The following is a 24,603-nucleotide window of genomic DNA, read 5'->3' as shown; positions in this document are numbered from 1 at the left end:
ATTGAAAAAAAAAAAAAAATTTTTTTTTTTTTTTTTTTTATTTTTTTTTCTTTATTTTTTTTCTACCGCCGATAAAATTTTTTTTTTTTTTTTTTTTCTTTTTTTTTTTTATTAAATAATTTTTTAATTTTTTTTTTTTTTTTTTTTTTTTTTTTTTTTTTTTTTTTTTTTTTTTTTTTTTCTTTAAATTTTTAATTTCTTTTTGGAAAGGGGGGACCCCATATTAAAAAATTAAAACAAAGGGAGGGGGGGGAAAAAGAGAATTGAAAGAAAAATAAACCAAAATCTGATACAGATATTGGGTTATCATATCGAGTTCACAAATACAGTATATTGACTGAATGCTCTCGACCAATCACATGTTTCAAAGTAATTCTAATGTATAATAATTCATGTTCATGCACAAGTGGATTTTTTGGCTGAATCCCAATTTCTCAAACCCCCGATTTCTCGAACCAATTTCCGTTCACTGTATATTTATGGAAGGGCATGAATAAACAAACATGAAAAACCCACAGGAAGGTCACCAAGCTATTAATTTGTAAAACGAATAAATAAAATAGTAGAGTGAAAAGAGTCTATAAGCTACAAGGATTTGGATATAATTCTTTGTGTTTTCGGTTTCTTTTCTTAACTTTACCTGACCACGAGACCAAAGCGGAGATGGCAGTGAATATAGACTATACAGTGCTGGTAACAAGGTTGAAAGTTATCGTTTCTAATGATTCTACAAATACCTTTTTCTTCTTTTCTTCAGGAGGCTCAGATGACCAGTCACACCTACGAATGAGAAGTAAAATAATTACCAACTACACAATACTGTCGTAAACTTAGCATAAAGATGGATTTCCACTGACGCGTAATTTTTTACGTGAGTTTAGGTGCGTGAAAAAATTAAGAGATAATGTATAAAGGACTTGCGTAAACGTTTACGCAAGCCGTTCATACATTGTCTCCCAATTTTTTTGCGCACGTAAACGCACGTAAAAAAATAACGCGTCAGTGGAAATCCATCTTTAGGCAGAACGACTCTAGGTTGTTATAAGAACATTTTACGTGTATTTTTCCCCTCTCATGGGCAAACTAGCTTACAAGGCCAGACAAGACGTCTCAAACTTTACACTATCAGATATTGCCTGGTAACCTCCTAGCCCGTTTTTGTTTCGACTAAATTCGCAGCATAACCCTACAATTTAGGTCTATTTGACCGCCAAAAAATTCAGTGCTATCACGTTGCGGGCTTTAGAAGTGGGCTAAGGCCGATTCCAGCGTGAGCTCTCCGTTATAGTTTAAGAGAGGCTGGATACACTGTCTTCAAATGCCTGTATTCACCTGACTTGTTGGTTATTGTGCAGCTGTATGGTCATGACCTTGCTGTTACCACACTCCACCACACCAAAGTCTAACGAATCCGTCGACACGGTCATGTCTGGCATGGTAACTACAGCCTTGATCCTCAAGCCGAACGAAGGGCCACTGAGCACGTTAAATGGCACGTGGACATCAACAGGTCCCATGGGAAGACCAGCTGCTCTGGGGTCAAAGGTCACCATGAATTCCACACTTTCATTATCTGGTTCACCAGGGAGATTGCGCACTCGGTCCAGTTCCACTCCAAATCCGCTGCCTGATAGAGCTGACCTCTCGGGCGCAAATGATGCTGGGAAGTGACCATTGTTGGTTACTCGGACTACGTGCGAGCGAACTGTGCCATAAACTACGTAACCAAAGTCCAGGATGTAGCTGATCAGTTGAGCCCTGAAAGATAAGGGTAATGTAGACTTTATATGTTAGAACATGTAACAATGACTAAATAGTCTAAGGTTTTTCTTAGTTGCATTACAATAACGTTGATGATAAATTGTCTTTCTTTGTAGGTATGTTGGCCTTCCTCTGAAGGCAAAAAATAACGTGGTTGGTGCTTTGCTGCTATTTAGCTAGTCACAGACTGTAGCGTATATTGTCGACTGTTAACGTCATTTAGTTGACGTACAAAACTAAAACCAAAGTAATCATTCTGGCCAATAACAAAGGACATAGATAATCCAGTGATCCAATCAAAACTTGAAATAAATACATGTAGCCAACCTGAAGCGCGGGAAAACATGCACCAGTGAGTCACGATTGCTTTTGGTTTTACTTCTGATTTGTTGAGAAAGTGACCTTAAGATTAATTTTTTTTTAAAAACCATCACTTTAAAAATAAAATAGACACAATATTAACTCGCGGCTTGACACTGTGAGCTTAAAGATTTAGGAGTAAATTTTGGCCTTAAGATAATACAATTTTAAACTTACTTGGGTTTTTGTTTCTTTGTTGTCGTTCTTTGTGAGCTTGAGGTCTGCACTAGTGATGTTGTTCTTGTTAACTCCTGTTGTTCCAAAGCAAACTGCTTCACTAACAGCCTTTCAACTTCCATCTGAACTCCAAGGTCACCAACAGACTGAACAAGATCAATATAACAAATAACATTCTTGATTCCTGTAATTGTACTGTGACTAAACAAAAATTAATTCCAGGATCTCCCACCAAACCCTGGAGCAAACTGCTTAACAGAAAGGTTAATTCAACAGATGCAAAAAGACTTAAAAACGCAAACAATCATTACAGAATTTTCAGACTTCTTTTGTAAACACTTTTCAGGGAAATCCATGTGTTCAAGCAGTTCTAATTTTCCTCAAATACGCATTTTTTTTTTAGAGTGACAGTTAAATAGAGGTCAAAACCAATAACATCGGCCAGTCGGGATTTTTAAAGGTGTCAGCGTCTGCCTTAATTATAGAGGAACTAAACTCGAATAAACGAAGAGTTTTTGGCAATGGTACAACAAAGGAAATGCCGATAAATAGATAACAGTTAATACAAATTTTTGTTTGACTATGAATGAGGATTTCAACCTCGTAACAACGTGCCTTTGGATGGCAAAATCGAGGACAAATGTAACAAAATACAGAATGCCATTCATATGTACATGAACTTACATCTGCAAGAGCTCTGAACGGCACATCATCCACGGTCTTTTCTGAAAGGTTGGACTTTTCTCTCCCCAGACTTTCGCGTGCTTGCTGGGTCAATTCCTCGTATCGAAAGTCTTCTTTGTCAGGGGGGAGGTCAAATATTACTCGTGGAAACACTCCCTCCCCTGTCAGGATGATTTTATTAGGTTCAAAATGGGCAACTCGCACCTGGTCAAAAAGAGAGAAGATGAACAGTGAGAAGAAACACATCAATGGAAGAGCTTCCAGTGTTATATGAAAACCTTAAGTTCATACTTTTCCAGTATTCAAAGGTATTTCTGAGTGAGTTAATAATGTTTCCCTGATTTAAAATATTTTAAACTATCCATATCAGTGAAAGAAAACTGCATTTCGTCACTTTCTACTTACTGACCTACTTTAGCCTATCCCAGGCGTTCGGTAAGTTGGGAGCAGCGCAAAGATCAGCAATTGAAAAAAAAAGAGACAATAGTTTGCTGGAGAGATGCCTTTTTCCACCCGCCGTTATTTGTGCTACTCTCCAACTAGTAGTATTTCTGGTACATGCAAATATCTCTACTTCAACAAGCTACGTCATTCGTCTATGTTGCCAAATAATGCAAGTTCGTCGTTCATATTCCGTTTCAATTTTCTCCAATTTTAGCCATCTTTGTTTCTGTTCGGTTAAATATTCCCCTGTAAGTGTTTCTCTGCCTGGGTAAACTATTACTTTGAGGCTTCCCTCGACTCAAAGGTAACTTTGTACAGCCCAAAAACTGGCTAACTGCACCAGAAAGCTTGATCTTACCTGAAATGTCTTTTCAAACTTCTCTGGCACACCAGGGAGATATTTGACAGTCAGCGTTTGATGACTTAGGGCTTTGATGTGCCCTTGAACTGGTGACACATTAGGGGCGCCGGGAAGGAGTTTATTCCCACTGTCAACGTTGAGCACTACAAAGTTAAGGCCCACTTTGCCGGTGTTGTGAAGAACAATTTCTGCAACTGCTGCTTGATCATACAGCTGAAGACGCAAAAACAAAATGTTAGTAGGGTGCTACGTGTAACAGTGAATTGTGCACAACGTCGTGTAAAAATCCCTTCCTTTCACTTCCAATGAATGAATTTTACAATTCAGACATTTTGCAAAATACAGTAAAACAAACAGGCTACAGCAGTACATAAACGTACTGCTCAGTACTTTCATTTGAATGGTCACACACTTAGATTTCATCCAAAGTAAGAACCACCTTAAACAGCATAATAAACAGTACCGCATGAAAGTACTGCTCAATAGCTCTCCTTTGAATGGTCACACACTAGGGTTTCACCCACAGACTTAAGGGTTAGTACCACCTTGTATAGCAGAATGTGCTATCACAAGAGAACATTTCCGATGTTTGTTGGCACAATAACAACTCAGATCCTTGTTAAAAGTCCCCTCCAGTCCACGTAAAAAGAAGAACAACTCTTGAATTCTATGACTTTCTCACAGACACTGCTTGGCTCTACCTCTCCTCTGTCTTTTCACAGTCACTCTAACACCCTCTCCAATAGAAGAAATGTCCCCAATTTACCTGCTTGCCATAATCCACGACTTGTCGATCAAAGAAGTACTGCACTAAAGAAGCCTGACCCAGCAGCTCGATGTCATAATCAGGCCCTCCGTACACGGAACAGCGTGCAACAGCCTGGGAACTAATGTTGGCATGACCATAAAAGGTGAACTGTATTTTCTGGCTCTCGTGTGGGTGGAGGGTGCTGTACAGCGGCAGGATGTCAAAAATCTGCAAAAGAACAAACATCATAACAGGTATTATTGATAATGGGCTTTTTAAAAATACACAATTGATATTAACACACAAGCAAAATATAGCGCCCTTTAAAAATATTTTTCCAGAATCGCCTTGGTGAAATTTTTAAAAGTCGGAACACACTTCTAAATTCTACAAAGTGACACCACGGACAAAGACGTAGACCTTTAGAAAGAACAAAATCGTTTTCTATTTTCCAGGTGTGGAAGGGTCCCAAGATCCATCTTATACAATCTATTATTATTCAACAGATGCGTGCGCTGCCCATATATGGTCAAAATGTTAACGATATCTGTCATCCGTAAATAACAGATATCCTGCGATATACGTAGGTTGCGAAGATTCGTCCGAAATCTTGTAAAGCGCTGCATAATTACAGTTCTTCTATCTGCAAAATGTGTTTCGTTGACAATTTGTTGAATAATAAAACAATTATCATGCTCAATCTTGCGGAATATCGTCTGATTTTAGCCAATTCGGCCTACGGCCTCGTCGGCTAAGTATCAGGTGATATTCCGCACGATTATTAACAAATCATATTGATACACTGGAACGGACACAGACAAGCTTAATTTAATCTGTTACAGACTACATGCTCTTCGATGCATGCTCTTAGATTGTTGCAGAAAGTGGCACACACTAAAGGCATCTAATCTTGTGCACTCTGAGTGTCTAGAACCTTAGTTTTCAGCAGGTAGAGTAATCGACTGCGGCAACGAATTTATTTTCTTTTAACAAGCTCCAAATTGGGTAAAACCTAAAATAAGCATACTAACCTCGTCAATTCCAATACCCATCAAGCCGCTTTGCCCCCAAGGTCCTCCCAGCTGATTAGCTGGGCTTGTTTCCTGCTGTCGGTGCCCTCGAGCAGTGGAAGGTCTGCTTCCTCCCTGTGGTGATCCAGGGACATTTTCTGCAGGCTGGGGAGGAGGTGAGCCAGGTGAAGGATGATCAGGTACTTCAAAAGTCACACTGTCAGTTTCTTGTACTACTGCTACTTCCTCCTCTGCTTCTTCTTCCTCACCATCTTCTGGTTGGCTGTCATCATCAACCTCAACTCCAATTCCTACAAAAAAGAATAGAAAGTACCGTTTTTATGAACTCGCCGTCATGATGTTGGTATAATTCCTCTTCTGCGTCCACTTCTAATATTCGATCCTTATTTAAAAAATTTTCAATACTTTCCATGTGAATATTGGCAAAATTCACTTCACTGCACTGCAAGAACAAGCTATTGATATCAAAATGACATATTTACCTCTGCCTTGAAGTTGACAAAATTGTTTATTAATAAAATAGGAATCAGTAAACGGTCGTGTTTTGTGGCTGTTTAGAGGCACTGAAAGGAAAGATGATGAGGGGGGAACATTCTTCAACTCGGGGGAATTTAAAACAAATGCACGAAAATGAGCGAGGAGGATCCCAACAAACCTTCATCTTCCTCTTTGTTTTCAAACTGTATAGCAGAGTCAATGAAGCTCCACTGGTACTTGACATCCATGGGACTGTGATTGGTCACTACAACCACCTGTGTTACTTCTGTATCATTCAGAATGCAACCAAAGTCAACCTGCAATGTAACAAAGTGAGCATTTTATAATGTCTGTTTTCGATGTGTGGGCAAAATGATCAGAGAACTGACATCACGAATGTCCTGTTGTGCTTCGCATTCTAAATCCTAATGATTCATTTTGAGTAGTTTAAAAGTAAATTTGATCACCCACATACAAAAATATCAGCAATTAGAACACAGATACTTCCAACGTTTTTTTATGGGGAGACAGATTTATCCTTAAATTCAATTGTAGATCATTCCGCATTGATAGCAAAATCTAGTTGCAGGAACGGGCCACAATTAAGTGAAATCTAAATAGTTTTGGTTTTGTACCTGACAGCAGAATTAAAACTCTTTTCTTAACTAGGCCTAAGCTTAAGTTACGTACCTTCTCCATCTCAAATGTAAGGTTAGGGAAAAACACTTCTCCTTTCAGATTAACAAAGTCCTGGAAAAGGTAACAAAAACGTAAATGCCATCTCAGTTGAAAATCTGGTTGCTGCCTTTCTTCAGTTTTTATTACGACTTTTAAACTTAGAATGACAACAATGTTCATTTAATGACAAATTTTTAGCTACAAAAGACAACTACATGTATATAGTACTAGAATAAGATCAGTAGAGTGGAAGAGATGACATTGCTTACCTTCTGTGGATGCTCTTTAAATGATACCTCCAGCTGACTTTCAGCAGTTCTGGTCACAAAGTCATCTTTATAAGAAGGGTCAAACTGGATCAAAACAGGTATATTCTCACCCACACCTAGTGACACCTCCTGTGGACAAAATAATAACTTTTAATGAACATACATTCAATAATTCAGAGTCCATAAGAAATCCAGCGGACTCGTCCGGTTTTGTGTTGATTTCAGACAGTTAAACAATGGCATAAAGAACTCACCGATTGAGAAGATTTGACATTGACAGGAGCCCAGCGTGGGTCCTCTACCAGCAGTTGAAAGGGATAAGTAGCGTTTAACACAACTGTCAGGGGGAGGGAGGACACATTGTGCATCATGACCTGCTTGGTTTCCACTTCAAGTGTACTCTCAGGGTACTGCAATTATTGAAAAATAGAACTGTTAAGACAAAACACCTTGTGAGGAATACTGTAAGATGGCTCCTAACTTTCTGAAGATAAATCTGATTGGCGAGTCATTATAATAATTTCTCAAGAATAAACTGTCACTTGAACTTTGAGTATACTTGACATTACAATGGTCAAGAATTCTTTAAAAAGTTTGGAATAATTCAAAGGCCTTCAAGTTCACATCGTTAATCTAGAAAACATATTTATAAACAATGATCTCCCTGTTTCTCTGATATATTTGCTCTACAGAATGGCAACCTCTAACAAACCAGTGACTTTAAATTAGACAACCCAACCTTTGCCTTTCTCACCTTCATAACACAGAAGTTGACCTCTCTTTGAGAAAACGACAGAAGTGGGCTGATAAACTCTGCACTAACATCCACCTTCATAATACGTTCCTTGCCAGTACTGGTGCCTATGATAGCATGGCAGAACATGCGCTCCTTTACAGTTTGTGGCCTTTGATAAGCAGAAAAAGCGAAGATTATTAAAATTACATGTACGTTTTTTAGAATAACAAATTCATTTCTAAACCGATGTTTATAGTTTTTGGAGTGCCAGCCAGCCCCAGTTTTTCAAAGGGGGTGGATAACGTTAAGCGCTGGACAAGTCACTATCCAATGGATAGCATAGTCTGTCTTGTCAACACTTATCTGCTGGATAGCGATTTATCTGGTGAATAGCATCATCCACCCTCTGAGCAACTGGGTCCAGATGTTTTATGTATTAGTCCTCTGTCATATCAAGTTTCTTGAAGACAACTTGTTTTTATTTATGCTAAGTTTGACTTTATGCTCTTAGGTCGCAGTCACTATTAAGTTATCAAAAGAATCATAGTCAACAAGTGGGCTTGCTGTAGGTTAGCTTACTTGTCACAGTAGCCTTCAAGCAGCACTTTTTGGCTCTCTCCAGGATGAAGAACCATTCTATCAGGTGTCAGTTGAAAGACTGGCCTAGGAGGATCAGCAGGTGGTGGCACTCCCTAGAGAAACATACAGTTGTGTTAATAAATGCATAAATTTTAGGAATGTGTTTAAAATAGAACTACTTTTCTATTCCATTTCCAGGGATTAAAGGAGCAAAGTGATTCTTTATCAGTGCCCAGACTAATAAACCTAGCTTATGAAGCATGAAGCAGCTTGACCATTGCTTTATCAACTTGCCCACTACCTCTACCCACCGAAAGTTTAAGCAGAGGATAGCTTTATTCATTCCTTGAACAACTTGTTCAAGGGTAGAAAAAGGCATTGTAATCATGAGTGAGGTGTTTTTTCTCGGATCTCTTCTTATTAACTTTCAATTTCACAACATGACAACATATACGTGTAGTAATAAGCAGTTAGAGGGGTATAACAGTTGCAAATTTCACCTCCAAAATTCTGTCTTCCTTTTAACAAAACTACTGCACAAGGCACGTTTATTGTGCATGCTACAAGATACAAAAGTGCTTTAGTACACTTCAAACATAACCTTCCCAACAAATTACCTGGAATCTCATGTCATCTGGATTGTATTCAGGTTTCTTTTTTGTCCTGTATGGAAGGAAACCTTCAGTGGTCCAGTAGATCTGCTGAGGCCTTCGCCCACTGTTAGTTAAGGAGAACCACCTCTTTACTGGCTGGCAGCTGAACTGAGGACCTAGTTTGACAGCTGGGGCTAATGGAGGGTCACTGACAATTGTTGTACCAGAACCATATGCCATAAGACTGACTGTCTGGATCTGACTGTCGCTGATGTTAATTGACAACTTGTCCTGGAACCTGGCATAAAAAAAATACTCTTAGAGACAGTGATCGCCAATGAATTAGAATAATCACTCATGGATGATTTCACTCAGATGATGATCCTTTCAATTATCAAGCTCATCTACAGTTTGAGTCAAGAGGACAGATTTATGTCTGTCTGCCCACCTTAATTCTGTTGTCACAAGACTGATTGACATATTATTGTAGTCCAGTAGAAATGTGTGTAATGTCTCTGTTTGGCTACAACCATGTAAGATTTACTACACAGGTCTCTCTTGGGCAACACCACTCTATTTAATCACATGGAATTCCTATAGTCTCTCTCCCGGGTGTGATGGAACCACACACACCCAAAAGAGACATAGACCAGTATTCTCAGGTTTTCTCAAGTTGTTACTTCCAAGGAAAGTTTCTTACTTGACTGTATCATCCACACTTGCAGTAACTTTAAGTTTTAAGGAATCTTCAGGAGGAATAACACCCTGGGCTGGTTCAACAGAGAACAAAGAATTTGGACGAACCTGCAAATCAAGTAAGGTACAAGAAAAATATTAGAGGCAGTCAGAAATGGAATCATTTGAAGTTCACAGGTAATAAAAATGCAAAAAAATAATTAGAAATGTACATCCAACAATTACATTGTCTATGAGCATCATGTTTAGCCGTTTACTTACCATGCTGCAGGAAAACTGAGCTGGAATTAGAGACTCATTGGAAAGCTGCACAATCTTGGAGACATCTGATAAGACTGGAATGGTGCCGTAATCAACATGAGTTGGCGTCACATGTATCACTGGTCCTTCCCCAACACACTGGATCTGAACTCCCTGTTAAACAAATCGTACATAAAATGAAAACATTTATTACCTTGACTTCCTGGTTAAAACAGCTTCTCACGATGGTGGCCTACATATTTAAACTTAGAAAGTTGACAACAACATGAGATATTGTTTCAGATGCTGATTAATTTCTATGACTTACCAATGGTGCATCACTGCTACCAAATATCATAAAATAGGCCATTGTGGTGACTTCCTCAAGGCACTCTGCGGTCATATGAAGAGGAACCTCCTTGACTGAATGAGGCTGGATTATTCCCTGCAAACCATCACCAAAATGATTAGACATGGAGGCTCTTTCAATGCTGACATTACTCAGACATGCCATATCATTAAACTAGCAATTTCCCAACCAACCCACGCCAGAAATGTTGGTAAGTAATGTAGGCACACGTAACACTACACCTCGTTAAGGCAGCAACATCCTAGTCCAAAAACCTGCCATCAGTCTTGTTTGTTGATTTTTTCACCCATAAAAGACATACATCTTTTAGTCCTTCTTTGTCCTAGTACCATGTGAACATTCTAGATATATAGCACACGATTTTGGTTCTTTACCTCTCACTGTCCCATTTCCTTTTGTCTTAATTATACACACTTTATCCCATTTCTAAATGGCACTGTTGCATTTAAAAACACAATGAAATTACTGTATTCTACTCTGCCATCAATCTATCACCCAGCAAGCCAGTCAGTCAATCACCTGAACAGAGTCTTAGTAACTATAAGTTCACCACATCGTCATTAAGAATATGGCATACATGTTGAATATTTTATAGTAACCCTGATATATGTACGTGCAGTTCTCACCTTTGGTTCAGGGCTTGAATACAAGATTGGTGTTACATCTTCGACAACCTGTCAAAATAAAGAGCAAGATAAAACACTATACAATGCAAAACAAAATATTTAATATACTGTTGAATTGTTTTTAGCAAACGTACAGTACCTGTGACAGCAACTCGTATTTGGCAGGCAGATCTGACTCATTAAACAGATGGACTGGTAGCTCATAAGGGTGATGGAGAAAGCAACGACCATAATCCAAGATGGGTGTAGCAACAGTTATGGGTGGGACAACACATCTGTCAAGAAGAATAGGCATTCAACAATGTCTTTAGAAGCACAAGTGATAACATGTACCAACAAATGTCCAATGATCACCATGAACCCTCAGTGTAACATTTCAAGAGTTAAACCATGTATCATGGTACCATCCCCCAGCTGATTCTTTTTCCTCTTCATCTGTCAGAGGTTTTGACAAGGTAAATTAAATATATGGTAAAAAGAAATGTGAAGGTAAAGAGCCAATAGACCACAAACTTTCCATTAACAGCTGAATCACCAGAGCGTCAGTAAAATGACAAATTATCTGCTGCAATATCGCAATGCATGGAAAATGAACTTACTTGGCTATTATTGAAAGGGAAAGAATCTCTTCTCCTACTCCGTCCACATCTACTACCAAAGCAATCTCATACTTCTTGACAGTGGTTGACACAAAGTCCACCTAGAAATTGAAATCGTCAATGGAAAATGTGTATGTTAATTCAATAAATTGCAAAATAACATTAAATGCAGCTAAGTCGACATTCCACAAACAAATCAAACCCGGCCAATGCAATTTAAAGTATTACTATCATGATTATAAAAGATTTTGCAAACTCAAGGTCTTCCTGATGTATATTGTTGACTGTAAGCTTTTATTTTTTAACAATCCAACAGACAACACCCGTAGCATTGGAATTATAAAAAAAAATTTTTACAGTACCTTTATGTCCAGCTCTCCTTGAGGAGCAATAGTACCGGTTGATGGCGAAATATCAAACTCCTTTGGAGAAGGCATGATGGTGCTACCAACATCACTGATGTTACTATCAATCAGGCTGTTGGCACGACTGTGTGTTTCCTCACTAGCCCACCCATCAGCTGGTACACGCAAGTTAAATGTCATAGGAATCAGAGAGGTATTGACCAGAGTGCAGTACCGAGTGTTTACAAAACCTGCAAGTAGGAAACGTAAGGGCAAGTGAATTTTCTCAACATTTTCCAGCTGCATAGGCACATTTCTTAGCCATTACTTTGTAAGGTTGTGGAATTAATCCATTACCATGGGAATTAATATTTTGCAACTGCAGACATACAAATTGGCTCCCACATGCAAATATGCATCTCCCTGCTTTTAACAATATCAACTAAATGCACATGGCCATGTGTCAACAAAGACAATACTATTAAGTGTAAAACAGGGCTCAAGACTAACAGTTGCCAACTAGCCACAGGCTAGTAGAAATGCAGTTTTGGGTTTTGGTTCTGGGCTTTCACTAGCCAAAATGGCTAGTTGAAAATCAGAAATTGATGGAAGAAAACCATACCTCTAAATCGAGTCCGAAGCACAGAAACTCAAAATTTCCCAAACCTAAGTTAGCTTGAGAGTTCTGGCTAGTAGAAAATTGGTAGGGCTGTAAAATCAAAGCTGTCACTAGCCAATAGGCTAGCTAGCATAAAAAGGTTTATAGTCTCAAGCCCTGCAAAAGGTGCTTGTCAGTACAGGTTTGTGCAAGTATAGTTGGTGCACTTACAAACAAAAGCAAAACAAACCAAGACTTACCATAAGAAACCACACCAAATTTCAGCTTTGGTATATTGAAGTGAAATGTGGGACCAATGACAGATCCCCTGGAGAGAGAAAAATATTACAATTACAAAACTTACAAAAATTACAAAAATACGCAAGACAAGTGTAATAACATTTAGTTGATGGATACAAATCAAATGATTGAAAAACAAAGCCATTTCAACATACAAGATTTTCAACTGGAGTCTTTCTGGTGAACCTTCCACTGCAAACTCAAAAACCTCTTTAAAATCACCAAGTATAGGTGAGCAGAAGTGAACCTTAATAAAAAAACATAGATATCACCTTTAGTCAAGTACAATGTACGTACATCCTTTTCTAGTTTATCAAGGGTGGGGGGGGGGTCTAAGCATTAAGCATGTGGACACTGGTTATCTGTTGGAGCTGATTTTAATTTTCAGATCTATATGCCCAGTTTTAGGGTTTTTCTATTCTGGTCACATTGCTTGTCAAATATGGCCATGATTTGAAACATTTGAAGGACTCTTCAATATAAAACAAGTTGTGCAAAAAGCTATAAATCCGTAGGTGGTTTGGTTTCCAAAAAATGAAGGTCAGAAACTTTTCTTAGCAACAAATTGGTAGATAAGAAGGGCCCCCTTAAATCGAATGACTTGTACAAAACAACATGGCCTGACTATAAATCATTAGTTCTAATGTAAAAGCAGTATATTTTACCTGAATGGCTTGATAACCTCCAGGAATAACAATTCCTTGAGCAGGATAGAAGGAAAACTGGGGACCAAACTGAGTGTCCAAAGGAAGAAGTTTAAACACAGCATCTATATCACCCTTGTTGCACAAAATAACCTGCAGGAAGGAAAGGTATTAGTTTGTTTACTTACAGATAATATAGAGGTGTACTGATCAGAAATTCCAATATGGCCAAATCTACACTTGGCTAGGACTGAAATGGTCACTGCTTACAGAAGGGCAGCAATTTCAAAAAAATGATTACAGCTGCAAAAACTCTGACACATGACAGGAAACACTTTTAGGAATAATTTCATCAACCCATATTCCAGCTAATTAAACTGTCAATTTAAACTTTATTTCCAGACCAAGTTTATAAAATATTTAAAGGAAAATCTTGCACATCACCCTTAACAATATGTAGAAAGCTCTGAAGTACAAACTGTACAGTCAGAAAGAACTTTGAAAAAGTGGAAAAGATTTTTTTTTATTTCTTGTCCATGTCCAATCTGTCTGTTCATAAAGTTGAACATTTTCTTTGTAATTTTCTTTGTAATCTGAAATACATCTGGTTACTTTCAATTGGTATCTCATTGTCATTTTGCAACAAATGGTGGATGTGGTAAACTAGTGTTTACCTCATATGAGTGCTGAGAATTTATGAACACATTGCCAATGTCTAATGTGTCCAAAGAGAAATGCACTTGAGGGCCTGTGCCATCTCCTCTGATTCTCAACGGCAGTCTTGATTCTCTGCCTGTCACATCACAGTACACAGTTCTAGCATAGCTGAAAGGAAAAATGCACAATAAGTCTGGGAATCTGTAACAAGTTTTTTTTCTTTTGGTTCATGTAAGTTCCTCCTAGAAAAAATTACAGGAGTTCCACTTTTTAAACTCCAATCAAGAGAGTATGAGCATGGTTCCAGATACATGTACTGACCCGACCCGTAAGTCAAAAAGACAAGGTGTAAATAGGGTCAATATATAGTACTGAGCATCACCAATTCCTATGAGAAGTCAGGTAGCCAGCATTGTTAGGTTTTCTTTTTACCAAAACCCACTCAGATTATTTTGAATGCTTTACTGTGCCTCTGGCTCAGCTGTAAGTGCTGGGCGTTGTTTTGTCAGTTGATGGCATAAGGGCATAACAAGAAATTCAAGTTTTTGTCTATTTCCCACAACTAATTATAATTATATGCACTTTATACTTGATACGTGTAGGAGAGAATGTTAATTCTAAAAAGTACAGATTTTGAAAGAGCTAAATGAAAATTAAGTCCATAACTACAAGACATTATCAAATATTAGCAGGAAAGGGCAGGGCATTTTAACAGATGTTGTTGAAATGTTCATGAATACCTTTGGGCTTCTTGAGGTTTGAAGATGATATTGATTTCTGCTTGTGAATTTGGCCAGATCTCTCCTTCCTGTAAAAAGAAGGTACAAGGCAAATGTGATGATTAAAACCACAAGCACCTGCAGAGGGGGATTTCAAATTTTACTTTCCACACAGTAAGGGTAACAAAAACGTTACTTCAATTTCTTACTGTCTTATGCATACTCTATCACAGTCTAAGCAGGTGCACACAGTTTTATGCATGTATTTTTGTATAATGTACTACATGTATGACAGGCTTACCACTGGGTCAATAGCAACTATTGAGTCTCCATAGAGCATTTTATCATCAGTCACAACCTGCAATAAAATTTTCAAAACCATATTATTTTTAGGGACAGACCATTAAATTTTTGAGGTGGGGGTAGGTGGGATGTTTCTTGTGAGTAAGAATTTTTTTCAGCATTGGTATTTTCAAGAATTTTTTCCAACATGACTCTCTGAAAGATTTTTTTTTTGCCACCATCCATGTTAACCAGGTGGGGCTTGCTTGATTTTTTTCCCATGCTTACCTGTTCCCTTTTTTTTGTGTGTGTTTCATTTTGATCTGTCAGGATTGGCATAAGTCAGACATAACTCAGAAAGAAATGGACATACACGTAAATATTTCAACTCTTACACTTCACTTTAGTCAATTCATCATTTTTCATTTACCTGCATTTTGTTTCTGAATTTTCTTGTCAAGATAGACATCTGATCTCTGAGAGTCGGATCACTGAGACATTCTTCAAAGAACTCATCTTTTTCAGCATTTTCCTCACTTTCAAGGTCCATGTAGAACCTAAAAAACATGTATAATAAAGCCGGTGACATTTAGTTTGGGCAACAAGCATGAATGTCAATGCTTCTGAAAACTTTCAGATTAAAGTATGAAGTTGAGAATGAGTATGGGTATGACTTCCTACTTTCAAACCATTCCTAGAGCCCTCCCTCCAAACCTGTCAGTAGCCAGTATCTAGAAGCAAAGGTTCTGGGAACAAAGTTGGCATTTTATGATGCATGCACACTAGGTTTAAAAAGTACAGTAAAACTTTCACTTGCAATCTAAAATTACTTAATCCAATCTGAAAGTTCCTAGTGTTAGAGAGAAACTAGGCCTTGAAAGAGATCATGTTTACCTGTCTTTATGCTGCAGTTCTTCCCTCAGTGTTGCAAACTTGGTCCACTTGTACTGGACAATTATGTCACTTCTGTTGGAAATGGTAACTGACCTAAAAATTGAGAAAAAAATGTGAGATTATTCATTAATAGCATATTCAAATTCTAGTTTCGTATTATTTAGACATATAACATAACAGCACTTTTACAGCCATGTGACTGTATGCAATGGATGCAAAATTTATGCATGGCTGATAATTTAAGAGCAATGCAGTGCATGGTCAGGACCAATATTGCCTTAACGAAAAGGACAAGGTAACTAAGAAATTATTCTCTAGATCGATACCGGTAGCTGCTAACAAAATATGTTTAATATGTAAGTTGATCTGTCTGTAATTTGGCATAAGAACAATTATAACAACACTTTTGCTTAGCTTGTCCTGAAAACACCTTTAGCTCAATTAAACTTCTTTAAACTATCTATTAAACAGTAATTAGTATTAACATACCTTTGGGAAGCACAGGATATGAAGGTGTTTTCCATTTTGACTGTGTTTTTATCCAGTCGGATGTTATAGTCAATAGCAGCTCCATACAAACTTATAAAGATTTCTTCTCCTGGAACAAGTTTGATAAAAATACCACACATCAGTTTCCAGTTGCCATGTACAAAGATGCAAGATATGCATGTTGATGATTAACCACACAATGCTTAGGCTAATAAAATTATTATTCAGTATTATTCAGTGAGCTATTTTTTGGCCTTTGAAAAATACATTCGACTAAGAATATTAATTTTGTTACAGGTTTCTTTTTATAAAGGGCCAGAATAAAAAATGTTACATTTCAGAGAACAAGGCACAAGACAATATCAGACAGCCTTTTTTAAATCTTGAATTTTGGCAGGTTTTTAAGAGTCAGGTTCAAAATACTGTCAATGACAAATCAAATTGGCTGAAATGAGTGCCAGAAAAATCATGAATTTATTGTTTTTGGAAAGTCACTGGCCAGCACAGATCTAGTGTCCTAATATCATGCGCACATAGAACCCTGAGGTTGGGTATGGGCGTATCCGCACATCACCAACGCTTTACAAGTGTGGATGGTCTGTCGCAACATGACAAATTTTGGCCATTGGCATTTTGTCAGCAGTGCCTTTGAAGATTTGCCCGCTTTAAGCGGACAAATCTTTAAAGGCAATGCCGACAAAATTTGTCCTGGAAAACAGCTGGACAAAATCGACAAAATAAACAAAAACATGTTTTTCTTGTAAGTCATCTGTCATGCAGTCATCAGCAATTGCATAATTTATCTGGAGTTGTGAAACTGGAGTTTTGATTTTCAAGATGAAGTTTGGACTCAAACGACTCTTGAAATCTTATCTAGCCAGCTGTTTGATGTACATGTAAGACCTAAAGCTGCAACCGTGCTGCAGGACATTCAAAAGGCAGCTTTACCTTGAAGCAGACTCCTGCCCGATTCACATTTTGAAGAAACAAAGTATACTAAAAAATTGCCTCAATCCTCACAACCAATAATCACACAAAGGACACTAGTAAGTTTTCTTTGATTTAATTGTAAGCTGATAAACATGGCCGGCTGCAAAGCAAGGACTGCAAGAGCTGTCAGATTTGATAGTTTTGTAAATCATCAGTAGTTTGAGTGTGCCGATACAAGTTATCTGACAAAAAATTGTCATGACAAAATTTTTCCGTTAGTTTTGTCATGGGCAATTCCAATTTTGTCTGCTAGTGCAGATAGGCCCTATGTTTTGGCTTCTAATTGTCAACTATGTTTATTTCTACCTAAATATAATTGTTCATTACCTGTTTCATACTGGAGTACCATGTGGCTAGCATGGTCACCAGTCTGTAGAGCCTTGAAATCCACATGAATCTGCATGCTCTCCCCTATAGCCAGTCGGCCACTGTCTGGTGTGACAAAGAATGGCTCCTGCACTGACAACTGGAACTTTGCATCATTGTTGCCAATGTTTCGCACAAGAAGAGTCCTTGTGGTGGCATACTGAGAATGAGAAATGATAATCACAATCAGTACGTACTACATTGTATTTACCGATCACCAGAATATGCAAATAAATCCTATCATAGCCCATCATCAGAATGCGAAGAGCTCTACTTCCAGTGCACTCGAACACGAGAAACTTCTCGAGAGAAACGAGACGCGTCTCCCGAGACGCATCTCCTTTCTCCCGAGACAGTGGTAACTTACATTAAGGACGTACTTTAATTAGTTAGATTAGAAGTTTAATAATTTTTATAGCTCTTTATCAAGATGAAGTATCTGCTTTTAATAATAAATACAGAAAATAAAATAAGTGAACTGCCTAACCTTGACGGGACATGTTCCAAAGTTGATCTCATCAGGAAAATCAAGGATTGCCCTGGCTCCAACTGCCTTAACTGGCACAAGGAATTTCTCTCTTTCAGTGATACAAATTAGTTCATGAGTATAGTCCTGTGGAGAGAACCCACAAAAACAAATTTTATTCTTCACATGGAATCTATTCAAATAGAATGAGTTTGAATTGTACACTACAAAAAATTAAAGACACTGCTTAAGATCACTTTCAAATGGAGACTAAACAAAATAACGGTATAAACCTATTCCAGTTCAACATGGAATTCTGCAAATATGAGCGGTGTCGAATGGTTAATGGGAGCTTGATATCTTTTCTGCGAGCCCGAGATCTTTTTAGCCTTGCAAAAGAAATCGAGACTCCGAGAAGGCCTCAAAGAAAAATTTGAGACGACCACACCTCCTACATTTGTCTAAAATTTGCGAGACACGCATTTTTGGAAGGACCATTCGCCACTCCTAATCTATATTTTATAAATTGTTTTTACTGGTTTATTAATAACCTTTTTCTCGTCAGGAGTAAACTGAATAATGAAGGTGGTGTCCATTCCAGGAGCCACTTTGTGTCCTACGTCATGTGGACTGATGATCGTGAAGTATGGAGAATCAGTTTGAGTCACCTTAACCAGGCGGGCAACCTAAAGCAACAAAAAATAATAAAAATAATCTTGTCTTTACACTTAGCTTGATACCATTACAAAATTTGATATACCCATTTTCATTTTTTTAACCTCCATGTACACTGAAGATAAAAAAGGCATATACAGGTACAATGTCTTGGTTTAAAATTAACAAAACATCATGTTTGCTTCTTCTGATCTTGCACAGAAAAGTGACTGTTTTTTTCCTAAATCAGAATTAGAAATTAACATAGTTAGGCTAATATCGTAAAAAATGTTGTGGTAGTTCATCGTGGTAAAGTACAATAATAAATTATTTTTCGTTTGTCTCACGACGTAGTCACGTGTGATGGAGATCTCCATCACACGTGACTACGTCGTGGACAAACGAAAATAACTTATTATAGTTAGGCTACTTGTTTATAGTGTATGTTCAGGGCTGTCATGTTTTAAAGCAGCCATTTCATTGAAGTTATTACTCATAGCATTTCACTTTGTATGCAAGTGTAAGGCCTGGTTCACACTAGCAACATAACATCATAACAGCAAGGTCACACAAATGCAAAAAACACCTAATGTTGACGTTTTATGTCATCAGTGTGAATGACATACATGTAAGCATAACGACATAAGGAAAGAGCTGAACTTTTCTTTATGTTGTTATGTCATTATCAATGACGCTAGTGTGAACCAGGCCTAATTTAACACCAATTGATATCTTCACCCATAAACTACATGTAACTTGTAACAGGTGTTATGGGGTACGGCCCTTAATGACAAACCTAATCAAATTGTTTATTGAAAGGCAGTTATGTATTTGTTTTACTATTCTACATAATTGTATACCCATGCAGACTGAGAAAGGTTTCCCTAACAATTACAACATTGAATTTTGTCATAAAAAGAGGAGGGGTACATGTAAATCATTCAAATAAAATTGAATATGGAAGTAGATAGAATTCTTACCTTATCGTTATTCCTCAGTTGTAGAGGAACCTGGTAAGTCTCAAATGGGTTGAAATTTTGAAACACAATGTCTGATGGAAATGGTTGAAACAAAGGCTCCTCTATATCCATGGTGGTGAACTACAACAAGAATAAAATTGGTATACAATGTAAAAATTATAAATTAAGTAACTACAGTGGAACCTCTTTAATAATGCAGACACTAAAGGGACAAGGAAGAGTGTCCATCTTATGGAGGTGTCTGTATTACTTCACCGTGGTCAAACGTCTCAGGCAGCTTTTCTTTCCATTTCGGCCTTTTTTTGTTCATATTGAAGTGTTAGTATGAGCAAGGATAGATAAAAATAGGTGCTGAGTGTAAGCATATTCCCATTTCCTCAGATAAACGAGTGTTTTTACTTTTTAAATGTTTCGCATCCGAACTGAAGTGCTTTGACAAATGGCGCCGACAAGTCCGCATATCGCTATTTTCAAACACGTAGAACTTTTTTAGTAAAGCTCCAAAAAACTTAGTAAACTCTTACGATACCAGTAATGTATCGAACTTTGAACTGTGAAAATTAAAACCTTATCTTTGCAGTACTTTTCTTATTTTTTGCATATTTCTGTCGTTTGACCGCGGTCAACTGTATTACAGACTCTTTCTGAGGTAGAATTTATATGAATTTCGCTCTCTTTTGGACCAAGTGAACTGTCCATAATAGGGAGGTGTCTTTAAGGAGAAGTTCAACTGTATGTACACAGCCAAATGGATAATATAGAACTTTACAATCCTGTTTCCATATTATGAAGCAATTAAGGGTAATTTGCTACTCTAACCTGGATAGGATGATAGTCGATCTCAGGTTAAGTCCTCCTCCCCATCTGCCCCTCACCACAAAATTTTGTCCAGTTGCCCATTAAACAGTTTACCATTACCCATACTTTCCTGGGTTGAAAGAGGCAGTCTGTTAGAGTAAAGAGCAGGGATGTAGCTTATAAAACACTAAGCTGGCTCATCAACAAGCCCAGCTGGCTTTTCTGGCCTTGGCAGCTCTAAATGTTTGCCTAAGTCTTTGTTTTCATGTGAAAATTCAGCTGGATTTCAGTTTTATTTCAGCCGGTTAAATTAGCCGACAGCCGGCCCTTAGCGGCATCCCTGAAAGCGTCATACCTATATGCAAGAATGAGACTTGGACTACTCAATCCAGAGTCCAGCTCACTAAACAATAGGTCACTGTCATATGTATCTCCCATCAGCAGCTATGAGTGGATAGTCATTTTATATACATGTGTAAATACTCCAAGCTACACCAAAACCTCCTTCTAAGCATTACATGTACAGGTTTATAAATTGAAAAAATTCAATTACAGTTGAACCTTCACTTACCAACACCTCTTTTCTATGGACAGCTCCCTATTACAAACAGTTTACCTGAACCAAAAGTAGATAACAATATTGTTGTCTCTTTTGGGTTAGATAAACTGTTTGAGTTCATATAATCACTACTTCAGTACAGACATCTCCATAATATGATCACTTATCCCTGTCTCATTGGTGTCCATAGGATTGACTGTATAATGTATTGGAAGAGGTTGTTTGAAAGCCAATTACCACAAACCCAGGATTAAAAGTTGATTAAGGCTTCAATTTCTATTACCTTATCACATGAAATTTTCGCGACACGCTAATTTCGCGATTTTGAGGTGCACATATTTCGCGACACTTAAATTTCGAGATTTTGGAAAATTTTGTATTTTGAATCATTTTAATTTTGCGTTTTTGAGTGAGACACAATTTACATTTTCTTGGCAATATATTTTAACATGCCTTTGAATTATATAAAACGACTTCATCGAAGGAACAATAACGTCACAATTAACAAAAACGCAGGGGGGAACTTACTCTCGGCAATAGCAACAACAGAGCAGTTCTCACAATGTCTACATTACTGAGTCAATTGACGACAACATCCATTTACATTAATTACTGACATATGCGAGTCACTTAATATTTACGTCATGTTATGTTTGCAACACTTATTGTTCGCGTCACTTTAATTTTGTGAGTTTTTTTTTAGAATCGCGAAATTCGCGAAATTAAAGTGTCGCGAAAATTTCATGTAATAAGGTACTCATGTAACTATGAAAGTATTCTTATATTTGCTCAGTTATGCTTTGTGGAAAAGTTAAAAGGAAACTAAATCAAAATTAACACTTCTCCTGTATTACCTTAATCGTGCTTTGAACAACCAGGCCCTGGGCTGTTATCCAGGGGTGGTGCTTAATCAGGGGAGTCACTTATAAAAATACAGTATGTTACATGTATAAGTTCATACCTTCTGAAGAGTCTGTTCTGACATATCCAGTAATTCAATAATCTGTGGCACCCTCATCTCATACGTGAGCTTTAATCTTTCATCTGTGGTAAGCTGCATTTCAGCCATGTAAGCAGATGGTGCTTGCTACATGAAAGTATTACAAAAAAATTTGGTTACATAATGTTTTGGTGCTTCATTGAGACATTTCTTAGTGTAAGACCATTTAAGAATTGTGCACATTTTTGTATTGTTGACTTTTTGCTTTTAATGCTGATTGAAAAAATAGCTTGATTTTCAGTATAAATATGTTGAATTCAAAATAAACTGTAGAATGCAGAAGACCGATACACTTTTAAGCTTGAGCTTACACTGTATAGCTGCTTGTAGCTACAGTCAGTACTAGTTGCAGTCTGCACTCTGCTATTTGCACCAACCTAACATTTGCGTTTGTGCAAAATGTTAGCTTCTCGTGCAAGGTAAAAACAGCATTGCAGTTACAAAGTTACTTCCCAATAATCGCTTCGAATTCAATGCAACTTTGTTATCTCCAAGTAGTCAATTTTGTACCGTTTGTGGTACCCCCATGTACAGATCAACTGGCACTCGCAAAATAATTTGCGCCCGGGATTTGTGCCAAATTCCGTAAAAACAGTGACAAAGTTCAATGGTTAGCTAGGCATTTACCTTGTCATCTTCAGGACTTCCCTTTACAAGTTTAGGATTTCTTGGATGAACAACACGGCTTTTGAAGTTCGAGGTAACTGCTTTGCTTCCATAGCTCTCTCGCACAGTAGATTGAACTTCTCCGCGCAGTCCTCCGCCACGAAGCTTTCCTTGAGGCATTGTTACAAAATTTTCCGTTCAATTGATAACTTGATCTTCCTTTAGTATATCATCAACGGTCTAAAACACATTCAATCTCCACATTTTTTGTAATTTCTGAACACTTATTTCACACAAAAACATTGTACTGCCATTTACTGAAGTTTGAGCGGGATTTGTTGCCATGGATTTGGTGTCTGCTCCCGCGCATAAATTAACAGGGTTTTTTCCCGCTGACCTCAAAGCGTGAAGGCTCAAGCCAGTTGTTTGAGATCTTTTTGGGGTCGTTTATTATTTTCCATGCCATCTTTCCAGCCTTCCTTGTTTATCATTTTTTTGGATTATTTCTTTCATCCTTTTGAACATTTTCCTCTCCCCCATCGTGCGCAATTGAAAAACACGCAAGAAAACGATGGCCGTGTGGGCTATATTTTATTTCCCCTCGTCTACCCACCGGGGAAGCTCTCACATAAAAGTGAGCGGAGTGATCGTCAGAAATTTTGAGAGGAACTCATTAAAAAGAACATATAGCAAAAACACGGCTGCTAAAGAGCACCACAAAGTTCCTTTTTTTAGAAAACCATTTACTTTATTATGGTTTTACATTTTTACGTTTCCGCGTGAAACGTGAAAGTTTGTCATTGAAGTTATTTTCACTTAAAATAATTTAAAACTGATAACACTAAATGAACAAATTATGCCATCTGACGTCATTGTAACTCCTCTTCTCCAGTCTCTCGTTCACTAGGCTCATTCACAGTGTCGACTGTACCCAGAAAACCTTGCACCCGATTCCTCAGTTGACTCTCTACTTGAGCTTGTCCACTGAACAGCACTTCCGACCGTAAACACGCGCGTTTAAACGCGGAAACCCGTTTTTTCCGTACGTCCGTAGGCTGTTTTTCTTCCTGTGGCAGTTTTGCAAAATCTCCAAGCAAAATGTTAGCAGGGGGGTTTCTTTTAACACAATTGTTTCTCGCTTCTTGCTCGTCCTGTGCCTTTCTGGAAGTGCGCAGCTTCTTCTGTGGCGGCTTATTTTGAGTACGTTGGGTGAGCGATTTTCGACAACTTGACAACCCATGTAAACTACTTTTCGGTAACGCGATACTCATTTTTCTGCTTCCTTTTCGCTGCGCGACGTGGTCAGCGCCACGATGGAGCATTCTTGTTTTCGGTTCATTATCACGTGAAGCTAAGTCGCGCGTGTTATTCGCCATCACCTCAGCGTTTTCTTCTTCTCGTTTTCGCTGCGTCAGATGTTGAATTTCGTTATCGTTGCCCTGAAACTCTGCGCGCTTTCTAGAAGAACATTCGTCATCCATTTCTGACAAGCTAAAATCGCGCCCTCTCCCTATTTTCTCTGTTACGTGAGCTAAATCTTCGTTTTGAAATGTCCTGCGTGAACTTGGCGCCAGTAATTCCTTGTTTGCCATGTAAGCACTTATAATGAGCGACCAACCTTTACTGGGTGTGGTCGTGTCCTTGAAGTTAACGTTCTCAGAATCAGTTTGATCTGACTTCTCTTCTCCTCTTCTTTGCTCTTCCACTGCAGCCCTCTCTACATGAGCTTGTTCTGGACAAATGTTAGAAAAATAATGGTTGTCAGAGTCTAGTTCAGCAACCTCAGCTTCCCGTCTCTGCAAATGTTCAAAACACGGCCATTCGTGTG

At 38.0% G+C, this 24,603-nt stretch overlaps 1 protein-coding gene across 1 annotated transcript in view; it reads right to left on the bottom strand.

Moving 5' to 3' along the window:
- The window catches only part of LOC144651407 (hydrocephalus-inducing protein-like), a 61,477-nt gene extending 38,375 nt beyond the window's left edge, over positions 1–23,102 (bottom strand). The window contains exons 1-36 of the mRNA XM_078511337.1: positions 22,797–23,102; positions 22,131–22,256; positions 19,813–19,932; positions 18,730–18,864; positions 18,200–18,325; positions 17,674–17,872; positions 16,357–16,465; positions 15,868–15,960; positions 15,404–15,530; positions 14,993–15,049; positions 14,713–14,780; positions 13,990–14,140; positions 13,337–13,468; positions 12,827–12,918; positions 12,632–12,699; positions 11,792–12,024; positions 11,430–11,530; positions 10,970–11,105; positions 10,831–10,878; positions 10,163–10,279; positions 9,856–10,008; positions 9,599–9,702; positions 8,923–9,196; positions 8,306–8,418; positions 7,745–7,895; positions 7,245–7,400; positions 6,991–7,119; positions 6,734–6,793; positions 6,222–6,360; positions 5,567–5,856; positions 4,554–4,763; positions 3,785–4,000; positions 2,983–3,186; positions 2,299–2,444; positions 1,333–1,758; positions 738–780 (exon numbers count right to left, since the gene is read on the bottom strand). Coding sequence (XP_078367463.1) covers positions 738–780; positions 1,333–1,758; positions 2,299–2,444; positions 2,983–3,186; positions 3,785–4,000; positions 4,554–4,763; positions 5,567–5,856; positions 6,222–6,360; positions 6,734–6,793; positions 6,991–7,119; positions 7,245–7,400; positions 7,745–7,895; positions 8,306–8,418; positions 8,923–9,196; positions 9,599–9,702; positions 9,856–10,008; positions 10,163–10,279; positions 10,831–10,878; positions 10,970–11,105; positions 11,430–11,530; positions 11,792–12,024; positions 12,632–12,699; positions 12,827–12,918; positions 13,337–13,468; positions 13,990–14,140; positions 14,713–14,780; positions 14,993–15,049; positions 15,404–15,530; positions 15,868–15,960; positions 16,357–16,465; positions 17,674–17,872; positions 18,200–18,325; positions 18,730–18,864; positions 19,813–19,932; positions 22,131–22,256; positions 22,797–22,955 — 5,211 coding nt within the window. The 5' untranslated portion in view covers positions 22,956–23,102. The remainder of the gene's footprint in view (positions 1–737; positions 781–1,332; positions 1,759–2,298; positions 2,445–2,982; positions 3,187–3,784; positions 4,001–4,553; positions 4,764–5,566; positions 5,857–6,221; positions 6,361–6,733; positions 6,794–6,990; positions 7,120–7,244; positions 7,401–7,744; positions 7,896–8,305; positions 8,419–8,922; positions 9,197–9,598; positions 9,703–9,855; positions 10,009–10,162; positions 10,280–10,830; positions 10,879–10,969; positions 11,106–11,429; positions 11,531–11,791; positions 12,025–12,631; positions 12,700–12,826; positions 12,919–13,336; positions 13,469–13,989; positions 14,141–14,712; positions 14,781–14,992; positions 15,050–15,403; positions 15,531–15,867; positions 15,961–16,356; positions 16,466–17,673; positions 17,873–18,199; positions 18,326–18,729; positions 18,865–19,812; positions 19,933–22,130; positions 22,257–22,796) is intronic.
- Positions 23,103–24,603: the final 1,501 nt, after the last annotated feature.

The sequence above is a fragment of the Oculina patagonica genome, chromosome 4 (assembly GCF_052425735.1).
Source record: "Oculina patagonica isolate OP01 chromosome 4, crgOcupat, whole genome shotgun sequence".
Classification (NCBI taxonomy): domain Eukaryota; kingdom Metazoa; phylum Cnidaria; class Anthozoa; order Scleractinia; family Oculinidae; genus Oculina; species Oculina patagonica.
The sequence above is the reverse complement of the archived record's forward strand: the minus strand, read 5'-3'. Positions and strand labels throughout refer to the sequence as shown.